At 38.2% G+C, this 18537-nt stretch overlaps 1 protein-coding gene across 5 annotated transcripts in view; it reads right to left on the bottom strand.

Annotated features, from left to right (window-relative positions):
• The window catches only part of SMG1 (SMG1 nonsense mediated mRNA decay associated PI3K related kinase), a 101772-nt gene that overhangs the window by 35278 nt on the left and 47957 nt on the right, over window positions 1-18537 (bottom strand). For all 5 annotated transcript variants that reach the window (XM_036278626.1, XM_036278628.1, XM_036278630.1 and 2 more), the window contains 11 exons: window positions 16983-17125; window positions 16637-16838; window positions 12675-12784; window positions 11875-12022; window positions 9281-9440; window positions 8151-8271; window positions 3954-4202; window positions 3337-3621; window positions 1952-2096; window positions 1697-1835; window positions 37-267 (listed from right to left, as the gene is read on the bottom strand). In XM_036278626.1, the coding sequence (XP_036134519.1) occupies window positions 37-267; window positions 1697-1835; window positions 1952-2096; window positions 3337-3621; window positions 3954-4202; window positions 8151-8271; window positions 9281-9440; window positions 11875-12022; window positions 12675-12784; window positions 16637-16838; window positions 16983-17125 (1933 nt within the window). The remainder of the gene's footprint in view (window positions 1-36; window positions 268-1696; window positions 1836-1951; window positions 2097-3336; window positions 3622-3953; window positions 4203-8150; window positions 8272-9280; window positions 9441-11874; window positions 12023-12674; window positions 12785-16636; window positions 16839-16982; window positions 17126-18537) is intronic.

The raw sequence follows: 18537 nt of genomic DNA, 5'->3' as shown, positions 1-18537 counted from the left end.
AAAAATATTGCTAAAAGAGAACAATGCGTGACCTACCTGACCAGCATTGAGTTTAAGGAAAGTAAAATATGCACTGCAAGACAATTTGTACAGGCTGAAGATTCTATCCACAACTTTCCTCCACACTTTAATAACTCCTTCTGTTGCACTTTCATCAAGTTCTGACAGCCACGGGCAGCTTGATATTAACTGACGCCAGATAACATCAACCATGTCGTCTTCTTCATTATCTTCACTTTCTGTTATCTGAAGTGTTATATCTTCATCCTAAAGAAAAATTGGGCATAAAGTGCTATTTTTAATACAAACTGAAAAGGGAGAAAGGCACCTGATTTTCCTGTCAAATTAAAGTATTTTTCTCATTATGAAAGACCAAACTACTCCATATTTAGTGTTATACATGCTAAATCAATGCCAATGTTTGTCTTTATGGTATATTTACTAATGTAGCTAAGAAGATATAAGCATCTCACAAAGATTAAAGACTGACTTTTGGACTTTACATGTTCTAAGTTACAATATCAATATTCTGCCTGCAGAAAATCAAACATAATCTGTTCAAAATTTTGAGAATTACAGTACAGAGAATATAGTCACAACACATCTTACTCTGCATAGCACTGTGCATGTACATTAGCAAAGGCTTTGGCAGACAATGATATATGTTAAAGTCCAGAGTAAGAAATGAATCAATAAAATCCCAACTTTTTTTTCTTTTTTTTTTTTTTTTTTTTTTTTTTTATCCTCACCTGAGGACATTTTTCCATTTTTTGTATAGATAGAGTGGGAGGGAGAGAGAGGAAGAGACAGAGAGAGAGAAACATCAACGTGAAGGGACACATCGAGTGGCTGCCACCACACGACCAACCAGGGCCGGGGACAAACTGCAACCGAAGTACGTGCCCTTAGCGGGAACCGAACCCGGGCCTCTCCGGACCGCAGGCCGATGCTCTAACCGCTGAGCCAAACCTGCCAGGGCCCAACTTTTTTTTCTTTATTGATTTTAGAGAGGGAGATAGAAACACTGATGAGAGAGAACATCAACTGACCACTTCCTGCATGCTCCACACTGGGAATTTGGCCCACAACCTAAGCATATGCCCTGACCGGGAATCAAACCGGCAACCTCTTGGTGCATGGGGTTGTTGCTCAACCTCTGAGCCACACTGGCCAGGCTAAAATTCCAACTTTTAAAGTCTGCAACTAAATACTTAATAGTTATAACATTCTAAAATTAATAGAACTTTGGGGAATAAATCCTAAAGATCATCTAGTCCACTGGTTTTCAACTCTGGCTATATATTAAAATCACCTAGTAAATTTAAATACACACGCACATGCATGCATGCCCGTGCACACACTCCACCCAGAATATCAGGGGTAGGGCTCAGGCACAGGCATATTTTAAAAATTACCAAGCCAGTGTTAAGAACTTAATTTCTGATAAGAGCATTTAAAGAGTAAATCTACTTTACATAAAATGAACGTCACGCTTTTTTAACAGGACCCTACGGAAATTACTTGATTTCTCAGGAAATCAGAAAAACATTAACTCACTTTCATCTTAAAAACCAAAGTTTCTATTTGAAACAGAAACATTTAATCAAGTATACAAGTTCAACTTCCTCAAAATGAATGAATTAGAACAGTGACCATGACACTATTTCCCCCAAACACCGTATCATGTTTTCCTTGCCTGAATCCCCGCTGGCCGACACACAGCCTGACCAAGAATAGCATATATTCTCTCTTTTTCTTCTTCAGTTATAGTGTCTGGAAGCAGATTTTGAACTTCAGATTTTTCTCTAGGCAGCAGACGAACGCCTTCTCCCTGACTATAAAAATAAACAAGTCATAGGTATTTCAGCCATCAAAACTTGACTATGTCAGCAGACATTTTAAATCTCTATTTTGTAAAGATTAAACAAATTACACATTTCAACATACATACCTGGCATTGTCAACCACCTTTCTGCCCCACCTGTAAGCCCAACTAGCCAAGGCTGCCCAAGATTTGGCTACTTCAGGTGCCTGTACTGAAGATAGGTGATACAACTGTCCCAAAATGAAGTCAGGTTCTCCAACTCCAATATGTACTGCCATGATGAAGAAAAAATAAAATCAATCAGCAATATTACAGTCACAGATTTTTTTCTTTCTTTTTTGAATACTAGTCTATATAATGGCTTATCTCATAGAGGAGAAAGCACCGGAACAGGTTAGACTTTGTTGCTATAGTAAACTCACATTCATAACCTTCTAATGGTATTCCCATTCACATTTTAGTATTTTGCTATCTGCAAACAATTATTAAGTTCCACAATACTACATTACATAATGTGATAAAGCATTCCTTTGTATTATGCTTTTCTAAAAGGCTAATATGTTAAGATGAATCACTCAGCACCCTAAGTAAGCTTAAATTATAACCCTATAAAAAAGGTCCATGTCCTTCATAAAGCTGAACAGTTCAAGTGCTAGATATATTGTAAAATGTCTTATATTCTGGATTTGAATAGCTATTTCCTTATGATTAGATTCAGCTTGAACATTTTGACAAAATGAATATAAAGGTGATGAATATACAATTTCATTCAGAGATTCATGAAGTAAATATCTTTATTCCCAAGTAAAAAGTGAAAATACCACCTGCTGTAGTGTCATTTACCAATATAAAGATTTATAAAGACATATCCCTTATGAATATCAAGACCATATATATAATACACACATTACAAACATAACAGCAATGTTAAGTAATTAAGATCCTAGGTTTCACCACAACAAAATGAAGGTATATTCTCATTTTTAGCAGAGGTAATTTACTTCCCAATCTGTAAAAACCGGACAACGGTACCTACCGTAACAGGCACTCAAATATTGAATGGATTAACTAATCTATTTGTCAGGTACCTTTTTGTTACTAACATTGGTGTCAGGATGTGAAACTTGAATCTTTCGTAATTTCTGTGCTCCTCCAGTCAAGGGGACCACAACTACTATTTTGTATGTTTTTTGTTTCTTCTAGCATGATGTGAAATTGTAGATATCTGGGGCAGAACCGTATTGCCAGCAAAAACATTTAAGTCTATAAAAGCACCATGGATTCGGAAGGTAGGAAGTATGGCCTAGGGGGCAGAGTTCAGTGGCCTTCACAGTGGCATTAGATATTAAAGAAATGTGTTTTAGTTACTTCCAGGCAATATAATATACTAGAGCCATAGAGATGCCTTTTGTGGCCAATTACAGACAGCGTAATATTGTAACCATTAAAACAGGGGACAAAATAATTTCTAAAATTAGTATTTTAGAACTAAGAAGATAAAGAAATCCTACCTGTAGATTCGCTCTCGATCCGAGGATACTCTTCATCTACTGTATTAACCGATGGCAGTTCTATTAGAGTGAGTATGTTTTTAGACAAAGTAGAAAGACCTGTGAAGTTCTGCTGTTGCTGAGCTCTGTAAACCTGTTTTAACTGCCCTGAAATTTCTTTCCATTCTGCCTGGATCCATTTAGCCAGTGTCAGAATTGACTTGGCAACTGCATATTCAGCTTTGGCAGACTTGCAAAAAGATATGGCACAGGAACTCAACATTTCCATTGCGTGTGTTGACTGGCCTATAGAAAACCAAAAAACAAGCCCTTAGAAGCCTTCAAAGCAAACAATGGACATTACTTCAGGGTAAAATAATGAGCCAATATATAAATTCAGCATGTCTTAAAGCATGTCTTTTTTTAATAACCAGTAACAAAATTACCTCTTTTAAAAGTACTAAATTATAGAGATAAGTCAATACAGATCAGTTCTTATTCAGGACTCAAATGTTCTGCATAGCAGAAAAAAAAAACAAAAAAATCAACATTTCTACTACTGCCTTACACCATACATAGTAATGTTCACACACGACTGTTATCATAGTTGCGTATTAATCATAATTCCTTTTACTCACCTGCTGTATGTAGCAACTTGGTTTTTTCAATGTCAAGTTCGGGCCCCCATTTTTCATCCACTTGACCTTGAGTTGATAGTTTTTTAAAATGCTGGACTAAATCTTGGGCAGTGGTGGTCTTTCCCAGCTGAACCTCACTACACTGAGCCAGCAGTCTTGTTGCAAGTGACACATTCCCCCGTTTTCTAGCAAATTTTGCTGCTGTTAGACCTAATTCCATGAGATGGCTTCTAATTGGAACTGTTTGTTCTGGAGAGAAAAAAAACATTTAATTAGCCCCATCGGGCTAATCCCAGATCGGGCAGAAACACAACCAAAAAATTCTTCCCCAACTCTTGCCTTTTCTATCACCTCTCTCAATAAAAATAACTCATTTTTTCACCTTTAAATCCTTAGCAGTTAGCATAGTGCTTGGCATACAATAAATAATGTTTGCTGAATTAAACACAAACAACAAAGTAGACAAGTAAAAATCATTCACTATAAGAAATTCAACTTTTAGCCCTGGCTGGTTGGGCTCAGCGGTTAGAGCGTCAGCCCATAGACCAAAGAGTCGTGGGTTTGATTCTGGTCAAAAGCAAGTACCTCAATTGTGGTTCGGTCCCCAGCCCGGGTCAGGGTAGTGAAGAAGGCAACCAATCAATGTTGTCTCTCTCACATCAATGTCTCTCTCTCTCACATCGATGTCTCTCTCTCTCTCTCTCTCTCTCCTCCTCCTCCTCCCTCTCTCTCCTCTTCCTCCCTCTCTCCCTCCCTCCCTCTCTCCCTGTCTAAAGATAAATGAAAAAAAAAAAATCCTCGGGTAAAGATTGAAAAAGAAATTCAACTTTTTCTGAATCCTTTAAGTAATAAACTTAGGCCAGCCTGGCCAGTGTGGCTCATTAGACTGAGCGTTGTCCCATGGAATGAGAGGTCCTGGTTCGATTCCTGATCAGGGCACACACGCAGGGGTTTCAGGTTCAATCCCCAGAAGGGGGTGTGCAAGAGGCAGCCAATCGATGTCGCTCTCTCATATCAATGTTTCTATGTATCTCCTAAATAAATAAACAAATAAATAAAAATATTTTTAAAAAAATAGTAGACCAAAGGGTGGGGAATAAGGGTAAGGCTGGACAATCCTCCCCTTCCTGTATAAGTACCCCCTGCCATTCTACCAAGCCATTCTCTTGGTTTATTCCTACCTTTCTGAAGGATCCTTTTCAGTTTCCTTCTCCTCCACTACCCATTCATCAAAAGTGATGTTTTCAGGTCATCCTAAGGCTCTTTACTCTTCTCACTTTGCATACTCTCCCTGGACAATAATATCTGCTCCTGGGACTTCAAATGCTGATGACTCTTGCATCTTCATCTCTAGCCCAGACTGGACATCTGAGTCACACCTGCTTACAACAGTCACCTAGACTCAGGTTTTTCAAAGGCACTTTAACCCTAGTTAAGTGAAATCAATTTTCCATCTTAAAATCTTTTACTTCTTTTCCTATTTTCCCTTTCTCAAGGAAATGCACATGATAACCTGGCTACCTGAGTAGGTCCTGGAAGTCATTTTAGACTTTACATTCAATCCTCACATCCCATCTGCTTTATGCTGTCCCTAATGTCACTACCTTGGTTACCTTTGTCAGGGACTTCAGCCTAACCTGTACCTTTGCCCCAGTCTTACTTTCTTCCATTCCATTCTCTAACCTGCAACTGAAGCAATCTTACACAGAGGGAAGTCTGAACACTCAACTTCCCTTTGATGACTTCTCACTGCCCTTCTGACAAAGCCAAAACTCATGAAAGTGGCATGTAAGGCACTGATGCTTTGCACTCCATGTCAATCTCTCTCTCATCCAGCTTCATCTCTTCCCACTCTCCCTTAGGCAAACTGAGTCATCTAAGCATCTTTCATTATTGCCACTGGCCTTCACATATGTTTTTTTCCTAACTAAATCAGCCTGCCTTCTTTCTCATCTCTTATCTCCTTCAGGTCTCCTCTGAAATGGTTACTTGCTGCCCAGTCCTTTTCGAGTCCTAGGATTAAGCAGTGCCTTTCCTGTATATCCTTTCAGCAACCAACATGTGCACTTCCAGGCAGTACACGCTTGCTGTTCCTTGTCTCGATGTCAGTTCTCCCTGCCTAAGAATGCAGAAAACAGGCCTGTCTTGCTCACCACTATATCCCAGCCTGAAGCACTGTACCTGGCACAAAGTACACACTTGATAAAGAAAAGTGAGGAGAAGTAGAGTTCTGACTCCAAATATAACCACTGGATTACTGACTTTTTCCTTCCAATTTTAAAACATGTTCAATAAGGCCCAGGCCGGTTTGGCTCAGTGGTCAGAGAGTCAGCCCATGGACCAATGAGTCATGGGTTCAATTCCAGTCAAGGGCACGTACCTCGGTTGTGGTTCGTCCCTGGCCCTGGTCAGGCCATGCGAGAGGCAACCAGTCGATGTGGCTCTATTACATCAATGTTTCTCTCTGTCTCTCTCTCCCCTTCCCTCCCACTCTATCTGATACTAAGTAGAAAAATATCTTCAGGTGAGGAATTAAAAAGGAGGAAAAGTGACTCAGAAGTTTAATGGCTTGCCTTAAGGTCCCTCAAACTGCAAATGTTGGGTTAAAGATCCAAACCCAGGCTCTGGGTTAGCTCAGCTGTTAGCACGCCAGCCCAAGGATTGAAAGGTTGCAGGTTCCACTCCCAGCCAAAGGTGTACCTAGGTTGCAGGTTCAATCCCCAGTCCCGGTCGGGGTTGGATGGGACACAACCAATCGATGTCTCTCCCCCCCACCACCTCCCTCCCACCCTTCTACTCTATCTAAAAATCAACAGAAAATTATCCTTGAGTGAGGATTTTAAAAAAAAGATCCAAACCCAAAGATTCATTACCCATTCATTAAGGATATGAATCTCACTTACCAATAATCACCATGCAATGCAAGTTCATACCCTAGCATTAGCTTAGTTGGAATTTAACATTCAAATTTACTCAGTAACCTTAGCTACCACATTTTCAACTAAAATTCAATAGAATTCTGGCAAGTTTTCCATTATAGAGCAGTTAAAAGTAAATTGCTAACATCCCTTTAACATGACATTTCTTTCTTAAAAATGAGAGTTTTCTAACTATTCATTGAATGTTTAAAACTTAACATTCACAGTATATTATATCTGACAAAAAATTTATATCCAGAACACATAAACATGTCTTACGACTTCATTAAAAATGGGTGAGATTTAAACAGACACTTTATAGAATGTAAGATATACAATGGCCACTGTGCAAACAAAAAGGTGCTCACCATCATTGATCATCAGGAGAATGTAAATAAAACTACGAGACACTACTACATACAGCCTCCAGTGGCTAAAATTAAAGATCAACAATACCAATGATGCAAATGCCAGAAGGAATGTAATTTGTACAATCAGTTTATTAAAAAAATCACTGGCCCTGGCCGGTTTAGTTTAGCAGTTAGAGCGTTGGCCTGCGGTCCAGAGAGACTTGAGTTTGGTTCCCACTAAGGGCACGTACCTCGGTTGCAGTTTGTCCCGGACCCTGGTTGGGTCGTTTGGGTGGCAACAACTCGATGTGTCCCTTTCACATCGATGTTTCTCTCTCTCTCTCTCCCTCTCCCTCTCCCACTCTATCTGAACAAAACAATGGAAAAAAAAATCCCTGAACAATTTTGCAAGTTAAACCATTACCCAGTAACTCCACTCCTAGACATTTACAGGAGAAATACAAATACATGTCCACGAAATTCACAGCAGCTTTATACATAACAGAACTCAAATTTGAAAACTCAAATATCCATCGAAGGATAAACAAATTGTGGTATATCCATACAATGGATACTACTCAACAAGAGGAAACCACACTGACATTTGTACTAAGGATGACCCTTAAAAATAAAATGCTAAGCAAGAGAAGCCAGATAAAAGAGAGCATACTTTATTATTACATTACATTTACATGAAACTTTAGTAAAGACAGGACTAATCTATAGTGATAGAAGCAAATCAGTGGCAGATGGGAGACAGAACTGTGAAAAGGGATAAGGAAATCTTTCAGGGTAAATGGTCTATATTTTTATTTTATTCATGGTTTTACAGGTGAGGACAAGTTAAAACTCAAAGAACTAGCCACTTATAATGTGTAAATTATACCTCAATAAATCTTTTTTTTTTAAAAAAAAAAAACACTAGTTACCTTTTATTTTCTCCAACAATTGACTCTGGTACATGGTATATCTTAATGCCTGCATCCACGGCCTTACATCATGCTGTTTACATGAACGCAAAGCTTCACTGAAGAGTGGAATAAGACAGTCCTGCCAGGGTAAAATCAAAATTCCTTAATGGAAAAGGCTTCTTATATGTTTGTAGATTGAGTTCAGTTACTTCCCCCACAAGTTGGCTATCTCAGCTCTATTCCAGGTTTATTTATATTAAACTCTCCCCTTTCTTCACTATATCTTCTGATCACAAGAGAAAAAAAACACTCTATGAGAACACCTTTGTTTTATCCTCCAAAAAAGTATTTTGCAAAATGTAAGTCCAATTTATCAATATACTTATCAATAAAGTACACATTTTTATAAAAAAAAATGAACAGCATATTTACTATACAGCAGAACCTAAATTACAGAAACACATAAAACTATTTCTTCACAAACACATTTTGGGAAGAGCTTATCTTTGGTTAAACTTTACCCTATCTAGGAAGAGGAGAAAGTGTCTTTGTTTTAGTCAAATCTAAACTTTATATAACCTGTCCAAGGGAAATACATATATTTATGTACACCAATTCCTCTTCCAAAAAGAAGAAAAAGAAAAAAACTTAAACAATTGGCATCCTTGAGATTATGTATCTTAGGTTCTTCCATCTGCATTACACACTCCTCAAAGAAAAATTTGCCCGAAAATGGCATTTTAGATCTGGATTTGCTAACAAATGCTATTTTAAAAACCTGAAAAATAGCCCTGGCCGGTATGGCTCAGCAGTTAGAGTGTCGGCCTGTGGTCCAGAGAGACCCAGGTTCAGTTCCCGCTAAGGCACGTACCTCGGTCACAGTTTGACCCTGGCCCTGGTTGGGTCGTGCGGGTGGCAGCCACTCGATTTGTGTCCCTTTCACATCAATGTTTCTCCTTCTCTCTCTCTTCCTCTGTCTCCCTCCCATTCTATCTGAACAAAAAATGGAAACATGTCCTCAGTAAGGATAAAATAAATAAGTAAAAGGACAAAGTTTAAAAAAAAAACCCTGAAAAATAGTATTTGCTCTACACTAGCACCTACTGCTGTTCAGAAGAATAACCTGGTAAAAATATACATATACGCACCTCTGTAGAAAGTCTGTTAGAAACTGTGTTCTCCAAAGCAAAAGAGCAATACAGCTGCAAGGTACTCAGAACTGGCAGAGACTGGGAAACTGTCAAAGTAGAAAGTCTCAGTGGTCCAATAGCTATGCGGGAGGTTTGCTTCAAGTACTTTACCACATTTCTGAAACAAAGCATTTATTATTAATTAATAAATGAGATTACCTAACTTGCAAGTACTAAAGGGTACATAAAGCAGTTTAATATGATGCTTCCATATTGACATGCAAAGTAGGGAAAGGAAGAGGATTAGGCCTGCTATTTAGTAAAAGCAAGCCAGGGCATCCACTTTGGGGGATTTTTATATTTTATTTACTTTCAACTTCAGTGTATGTTGGCAAGTGGCATTCATATATTATACGACTTGTACAACTAAATGAAACTATCGTGAACTCTGCCCAGGAAAGTAAGACTTGACAGTGGTGTTTAACGTGGGTCCTCCCACACTCATCCAAACCCAGGAGAGGGAGCCACAAATAGCAGAATTCCAACACCCACAGGGAAAATTTGGCAGGCTCCAAAACCCACTGTGATAGCCAAAATGGTGAAACAAAGAAACAAATGCCAAATCAAAGAACAAGAGACCTCTACCGAAGATGAGATAATTGAGGAACAGTTAAGCAAGTTAACAGAGCTGGAATTCAGAGCCATGATCTTGAGGAAGCTCAACAGCATGAGTAAGGACATCAACACCATGAGTAAAAACATAGAAATGTTGAAAATCAACCAACTGGAAATTAAAAACCACCAAAAAGAAATGAAGAATGACATAGCAGAAATTAAGAACACACTGGAAGGCCTAAACAGCAGAGTAGAGGAAGCTGAGGACCGGATCAGTGAATTAGAAGACAGGGTAAAAAAAAAAAATCAACCAATCAGAAAACCAGAAGGGAAAAACAATTATAAAACAGGAAGACAGTTTAAGAGAACTGTGGGACAACTGGAAACGTAATAATATTCGCATCATAGGAGTCCCTGAAGAAGAAAATGAACAAGAGTTAGAGACTATATTTGAAGAAATAGTGACAGAAAACTTCCCTAATTTGGTGAAGGAAGAAGGCATTCAAGTTCAAGAAGTACAGAGAGCCCCAAATAAGAAGAACCCAAACAGGCCCACACCAAGACACACAGTAATTAAAATACCAAAAATTAAAGACAGAGAGAGAATCCTAAAAGCAGCAAGAGATAATCAACAGGTTACCTACAAAGGAACCCCCATAAGGCTCTCAGCTGACTTCTCAAGAGAAACACTATAGGTCAGAAGGGAGTGGCACCAAGTAATCAATGTCATGAAAAACAAGGATCTGAATCCAAGACTACTCTACCTAGCAAGGCTATCATTCAAAATAGAAGGTCAAATAAAGAGCTTCCCAGACAAAAAAAGGCTAAGGGAATACATTAGCATCAAACCAGCACTGCAACAAATGTTAAAAGTACTGCTGTAATTAGAAGAAATAGGAAGAAAAATATAACCAAACTAAACAAAAATGGCATAAAATAAGTACATATCAATAATCACCTTAAATGTAAATGGATTGAATGCTCCAATAAAAAGACAGAGTAGCTGATTGGATAAGAAAGCATGACTCATCTATATGTTGTTTATAAGAGACCCACCTCACAACAAAAGACTCTCACATAGGTTGAAAGTGAAGGGATGGAAAAAAATCTTCCAAGCAAACAGAAAGGAAAAAAAGCTGGGGTAGCAATATTCATATCTGATAAAAATAGATTTCAAAATGAAGTCCATAACTAGAAACAAAGAAGGCCACTACATAATATTGAAAGAATCTATCCAACAGGAAGATATAACCTTGATAAACATATATGCACCTAATCCTCAAAAAATTAAAAATTGAATTGCCATTTGACCCAGTGATCTCACTTCTAGGAATATACCCTAAGAAGCCTGAAACACCAATCAGAAAGAATATATGTACCCCCATGTTCGTAGCAGCACTATTTACAATAGCTAAGATCTGGAAACAGCCCAAGTGTCCATCAGTAGATGAATGGATAAAAAAGTTGTGGTATATATACACAATAGAGTACTATGCAGCTGTAAGAAAGAAAGATCTCTTATCCTTTGAGACAACATGGAAGGACCTAGCAAGTATTATCCTAAGCAAAATAAGCCAAGCAGAAAAAAACAAATACCACATGATCTCACTTATTTGTGGAATATAATGAACATAAGTCTGAGGAATAGGGCAGACCCAGAGACGTGGAAGTAGGGTACAGACTGCAACCCTCAGAAGAAGGTGTGGTGGTGGGGGGCGGGGGGGAGATAAAGCACAGAACTTATATGCATGTACGCATAACCGATGCACAAGGACAACAAAGCCAGAGACGGGGTAGGGGGGATAGGGAAGAAGGTGTCAACGAGGTAAAAAAGGAGAAACATCTGTAACAAAAATAAAATAAACTAAAAAATAAATAAATTAAACTATCATGACTAGCACTGTAGTGCTCTGGTAACTGCCTCCGCCACACCAGAGTACATACATTTGTCATAAGATATACACAATGCACATGCACCTCCTTAGGATTCAACTTACTCAGTAATAGATTGCCACTTCTGATCTTGTTCTAGATGGTTTAAAGCAGTTGCCAAACAAACAGAGCTTCTCAACAACTGAACTTCAATGGATTTCTGAAGTTCCCTTGGATCTGGACTTAACATGTTAGGAAGCAGTTTTTTCATATCTACAGAAGTTAAATAGATTCCATTAAGTTAATTCACTTTTAATGTACAAGTGATATTTTGACTGTTAAAAAATAATCACCAATAATGAATACCTCCTTTTCATACTAGGTTCAACCAGCTAAATACTATGATTATTTCTGATACCTATAAAAAATTATACTTTATATAAAATTATACTTCAGACTTCCCCCAAATCAGTTTGTTTCAAGGCTCAAAAATCAGTAAGTCACCTACTTACTATTAATAGGGGTTAATCTAGACCTACTTTGGCAAACTTGACTGAATCTAACAAATCAATGCTACCACACAGATCACTCAATATTAACGGTATAATATTATACAAAATATTTTGGTTGTGATAAAGAACTTAATGAACTATATCAAGATATCAAGCACAAAAAATACTTAGCTTAAACACTAATACTTTTTAAGCAAAACATCTAAAAATTTTTAGTTCGCTTAATTTTAATTAAACTGTTTTTCATTTGCAAAATTAAATATAAACAGAACAGTCCTCATTAGTTGATTCACATGGGACTCTGCCCCAACATAAATGTACAGTAACTTCCCAGATTTCCCAGTAAAATATACAACCAAACATTTGAGCAACTTGTCCACAAAAACACTTTATTTTAAAATTGTTTCAAATACCTATTTTTTCCTTTGATCCTCCAGCAAGTAGATTGATATTTTCTCCTGGTAACAATTCTAATTGCTCAGTACATTCAACAAATTCTCCAGATTCAAAACTGCTTAGTGATCTGTAATTAAAATATCCATTAGCTTGTATTACACCCCATCCAGCCTATGGAACCATTAAAAAAAAAAAAAAGAATTCTAGAAAAAGACAGCACTATTACACAGCATTCTCTTGATGAAGTTTTTTTCCATGAAGGCCACTATTTTATTTTTATTTTGAAGATGTAACTACCATCTTAATTAGCACAAAAATTGGAGTGGCAAATCGGAAAGTCACAGCTTTAGACATTTGGTTTAGCATACTCACCCCTCCATATCTCCTTCCTCTTTTTGCAGCCTATTTTCCTAGGGGCCCCTCCAATAAACTGACAGTAGCCTTCTCCAGGGCAACTTCAATATCTAGTTCTCCCCAAGCTACCACCAAACTCCCTACACGGCCTCACCTATCACCTAAAGCCTAAGACCCTATTGGTCTCTATTACCTCAATCTTACATCCTAGTACTGCCTTCATTCACTGCAGACCCCTCCTCCATCCTTCTCTACCATTCCCACTATGGAACCTGTTTCTCTTCTTTCAAAGAAGTCTTCCTTTCCACTTCACCTTATTTGAAAATGGTGACACCTCTGAAACTCCCTCCTATAGTCCTGGGGCATCAATGCCAAGATAACATGCCTTATCCTCCTAGCTCCTCACTGCTACTTTCAGATCCTTGACCCTGTTCCTGTTCTTATTATAGGTGTTCTCCAACACAGATGACATAGTTTCTCAATCTCGTCTCCATTAATCTTTCATCTTTTCCTGTACCACTCACTGTGTCACTTTCCTTACATCTCCGCCTGAATCCAGCACTGTAAATGGTATCACTTGACTATACTGGCTTCTACCTTAATAAGCCTGGCTCAATGCAAACCACCAGCCTCTCAGGTGAGCCGTATGGCTGATGAACCATTGATGTTTGGAGACCAAAACACTCACCATTTCTGCCACTACAGGTTCTAAGTCTTCTCCAGTTGCAGGTTCCCTCTGTGCCCACCATACTCTACAATGCCCTCACACTTTCAGCTAATGACTGACTCATCAGAAATTAAAAAAACAAAACAAACAAAAACAAAAACCACAGGCTTTAATCTCTTCTATCCTTACCTAACCCATCATCCACTGCCTAAAACTATCTATATCTTACTTTAATTGCTTTCCTTGAGGCACAGGAAAGGTGGGGTCCAGTTAATCCTTCAATCAACATTCTTTACCATTTTTTGAACCTCAGCTTTTTAGCGGCTCCTCCCCCCTTGTCTAAAAGAACACTTAATCTCACCAATATTTAAAATAAACACATAGCCCTTGCCAGCGGTTAGAGCATTGGCCAGTGGTTTTTTTGTGCTCAGCGGTTAGAGCATTGGCCCGAGCATCAATGGGTCTCAGGTTCAATCACCAGCAACAAATCAATCGAAGCCCACCCTACCCCCCTTCCTTCCCTCCCTCTACTCTCTAAAAATCAAGAGAAAAAAAATAACCTCAGGGAAGGATTCATAAAATAAACAAACAATATTCTCCTTCAGTTATAGCTTCCTCCCCTTGACTTCAAGAAAAATTCACTACTCACTTAACCTTAACTAAAGCTTTTCACTTCCAAATTTCTCCACCACCCAACAGTATTCAACCTGGCTCCTTCTGCTTCTCTCTCTACAAAGCTCTCTCCTTGTGCTTGCAGTCTGGAGTTTCTGACAAGGCTGACTACTCCAGTCTGGCTCTCCTACATCTCCCACACTTCCGTTCTCAATGTCCTTGTGTTTTCTTCAATGGCTCTTTCTCCCATCCCTTAACAGATGCTCAAAAGGATTCTGACCTTGGCCCTCTTTCCTTTTCACTCACTCTTCTCCAGAGTCTGTGGTTGGTAGCCTAGAAAGAGGCTCCAGAGTATAGAGTCAGGCTTTTAATTATTACCTATGTACTAAGGATCTCCAAATCTTTCTCTAGGTTAGACTTTCCAACTTAGTTCCAAATCCAGTTGTTTTTTTTTTTTATCCTCATCCGAGGACATTTTTTTTTTTTTATCCTCATCCGAGGACATTTTTCCATTTTTTGTACAGACAGAGTGGGAGGAAGAGAGAGGAAGAGAGAGAGGGAAACATCGATGTGAAAGGGACACATCAAGTGGCTGCCACCCGCACGACCAACCAGGGCCGGGGACAAACTGCAACCGAGGTATGTGCCCTTAGCGGGAACCGAACCCGGGTCTCTCCGGACCGCAGGCCGACGCTCTAACCGCTGAGTCAAACTGGCCAGGGCCCAAATCCAGTTCTTAACTGCTTACTAAACAATCTCTTCTGCATGTTTCACAAGCACTTTAAACATGCCTCAGTGATCTGTTCCTTTTTCAATTAGTGTTTTCTCCTCCCTCTACCTGTGCCTCCACAAATTAATGGTCTATATACTTCCATCCTTGTCCTCCATATCTCCAGTATCTTCACAACATAAGCTGAGTGACCACTAAGACAGCATAACATGCCTTTCCTGTTCAAATTCCACCTAAGACTTTGTTTTTTCCTTATTAGTGGTCAAAGTCCTTCTCACACTTCTTTTTACTTTTCTTGTTTTTTTAACTTTTTAAAAATTTTATTATTTATTTTATCCTCACCCAAGGACATCTTTTCATCTTCTTTGTTCAGATAGAGTAGGAGGGAGAGAGAGGGAGAGGGAGAGAGAGACATCGACATGAAAGGGACACATTGAGTGGCTGCCACCCACACAACCCAACCAGGGCCAAACTGCCTTTAGCGGCAATCAAACCCGGGTCTCTCTGGACCGCAGGCCAACGCTCTAACCACTAAGCCAAACCGGCCAGGGCTTATTAACTTTTTATAAGTATATTTATAGCTACATTTATTTCAATGTTTAATATTAGAAGTGTTTTGGGTCTTTAGAAGTTTGATGTTTTTGTGACAAGAAATATGCTGCAGGAACTTAATTCTTGTTTATATCAACTAGCCTATAATAATATTAGTTTCATTATATGTTGTTTCACTTAAAAATCAGTTTCCAAGAACCTATCAATGATGTGAGGATCTATTGTGTTCAAATACAATTTAGAAACAATGCCATCAAATGCGACCCTTTCTAAAGCAGTGACAAATTTATCTTTATAGTAGTCCCTCCCTTAGTCGCGGTTTCACTTTCCATGGTTTCAATTACCCATGGTCCACAGTGGTCCAAAAATGTTAAATGGAAAATTCCAGAAATAAACAATTCACAAGTTTTAAATTGTGCACTGTTCTGAGCAGCATGATGAAATCTCACACCATCCCACTTGGAATGAGACTCATCCCTCTGTCCAGATATTCACACTGTATATACTACCTGCCCATGTATACTCAGTAGCCATCTCAGTTATCAATAGGTTATCAGATTGGTTATCACATAACTTTTACTACAGCACATTATTATTAACTGTTCTATTTTATTATTAGTTATTGTTGGTAATCTCTTCCTGTGCCTAATTTATCTTTATGATGGTTATGTCTGTAAAGGAAAAACAGTATGTCAAGGGTTTGGTATTATCTGCATGCAGTTTCAGGCATCCATTGGGGAGTCTTAAAATATATCCCCTGTGGATAAGGGGGGAACTACTCTATATTCATTTTTATTTTAGAATACACTCTGAGAATCATACCAAATAACTGTTCAACAATTATGAGTCTGTTTTCACACAGCATGAATGCCCTCCTCACATCTAATGTTGGATTTTCATTATAGTCATTTTTAGAATGTAGTATTAGAATTATAACTATCTTACAATAGTAGATATGACCAATTTCAATATTCTTCTGTCATAAAGGAAGCCTTTCAAGTTACTGTGAATTTGCTTAATGGGGTTAAGTATCATAATTTACAACAGAAAAAGAAAATCCTTACTTTATGTAGTTGAAATCAGCTTTCAGGTTGAGAGAAGTACTGCTGGTACTCTTTTTCAAGTCATGGATAGCATTCTGCCATTCCTGTACAGCAGCCCAATCAGCAATTGAAATGTAGCACTCACATGCTTTATTTCCCAAATAATTTATAACCTCAGGGGAAGAGTCAGGTGGTTTGGACAACATAGTTTTTCTGGAGTCACCTGAGTGAATTTTATAAAACAGAGAAAGAGAGATATATCCAGGGCAGTTATATTTCAGAAAGTTTAGAAATCTAAAAATGCATAGTAAGATCATCAGTACCAATTATTTGCCTACTACTTTTTATTTAAATGTTGAATGCTCACCATTCAGAGAATGTTTTGGGCTGGCGCTATTTCGCCCGGCATTGGCCAATGTAAGGACAGATTTGTCAAAGCCAGAGATGCAGCAATCAACACCTGTCATGGCACAAAGATGCTCCTGGTACTCCACAGAGGCCTTTTCAAACCTTCAATGCAAATCGAGACAGTCTTATTTTTAAATTATCCACATACTCAATTCCATAAAAACTGGAAAAAATAAATCACTCAATAAACTGAGCTAGATAATTAGTTAACTATTTTTCATGGGGTTGGGTAGGCACAAAATTAGATATCTTCCTCAACAAATAAAAATAAATCACACTGTTAAATTTGAAAAAAAGATAACTAAAACCAACAGAAAATACTGGGGTAAGAATCTGATCTCAATGTGTGCAAAAGCAAAGGAGAAGAATAAATATAAGAAAAGAATCCAGCCCTGGCAGGTTTGGCTCAGCGGTTAGAGTTTGGCCCATGGACCAGAGTCCTGGGTTCAGTTCCCGCTAAGGGCACATCCTCAGCTGCAGTTTGTCCCCGGTCCTGGTTGGGGTAGTTTGGGTGGCAACCACTTGATGTGTCTCTCTCACATCGATGTTTCTCTCTCTCTCTCTTTCTCTCTTTCTCCAGCTCTATGTGAAGATAAATGTAAAAATCCTCAGGTGAGGATTAAAAAAAAAGAAAAGAAAAGAGACAAAAGAATCAGCCTGGCCAATGTGGCTCACTCGTTGAGCACTGACCCATGGACCAAGAGGTCGCCAGTTCGACTACCAGCCAATCCCCAGTGGGGTCGTGCAGGAGACAGCTGCTTGATGTTCTCTTTCATCGATGTTTCTCTCTCTCTCCCTCTCCTTTCCTCTCTCTCTAAAATCAATTTTAAAAGATATTAAAAGAGAAAAAAGAATCCATACAGTAACAGATCTAATGGCAGGATAATTTAAAACTTCTGAGTATCAAAAAAACACCATAAACTGTAAAAACAAATTACAAATCAAGAAATTAAACAGCATCAACAATCTTGGTGCATATTACAATTTCACAGATCAGTAAGGGAAAAAACAAGAGGCCATGAAGACTTAATCTGTGTTTTAAAATACCACAAATGGTAAACATAATACACAAGAAAAGTTATACTATTAATTGTTTAAAAAGCAATGTAAAATACAACAAATACTTTCACTGATGATGGTCGCAGGGTTCTTGTTTCTCGGTGACTATCAGTAATTACAAAGGTGAAGAGAAAGTATTGCTCTGTTGTTAGAGATTTAAATGGGAATATCTTTTCTGTAGGGTAACTTAGCAATAGTAGTATGTATCGTAAGCCTTACAATCTATAGCCAGCCCTTCTTCTAATAAACCAGCTTGCATAAATGAATTCAAAGATAATCACAACTATGAGCAAAAAGCTAAGTGCCATGGTGCATTAAGATTAGGAAAAAAAAAAAACTCAGAAACAACTTTATTGCCCAACAATAGGGATGTTAAATTTGGGTATATTCACAAATAAATACAACCGTGATGTTAAAAATCACATTGTAGAATTTTTAATATGGCAAAGTATTTT

The sequence above is a fragment of the Molossus molossus genome, unplaced genomic scaffold (genome assembly GCF_014108415.1).
Source record: "Molossus molossus isolate mMolMol1 unplaced genomic scaffold, mMolMol1.p scaffold_m16_p_3, whole genome shotgun sequence".
Lineage (NCBI taxonomy): Eukaryota > Metazoa > Chordata > Mammalia > Chiroptera > Molossidae > Molossus > Molossus molossus.
The sequence above is the reverse complement of the archived record's forward strand: the minus strand, read 5'-3'. Positions and strand labels throughout refer to the sequence as shown.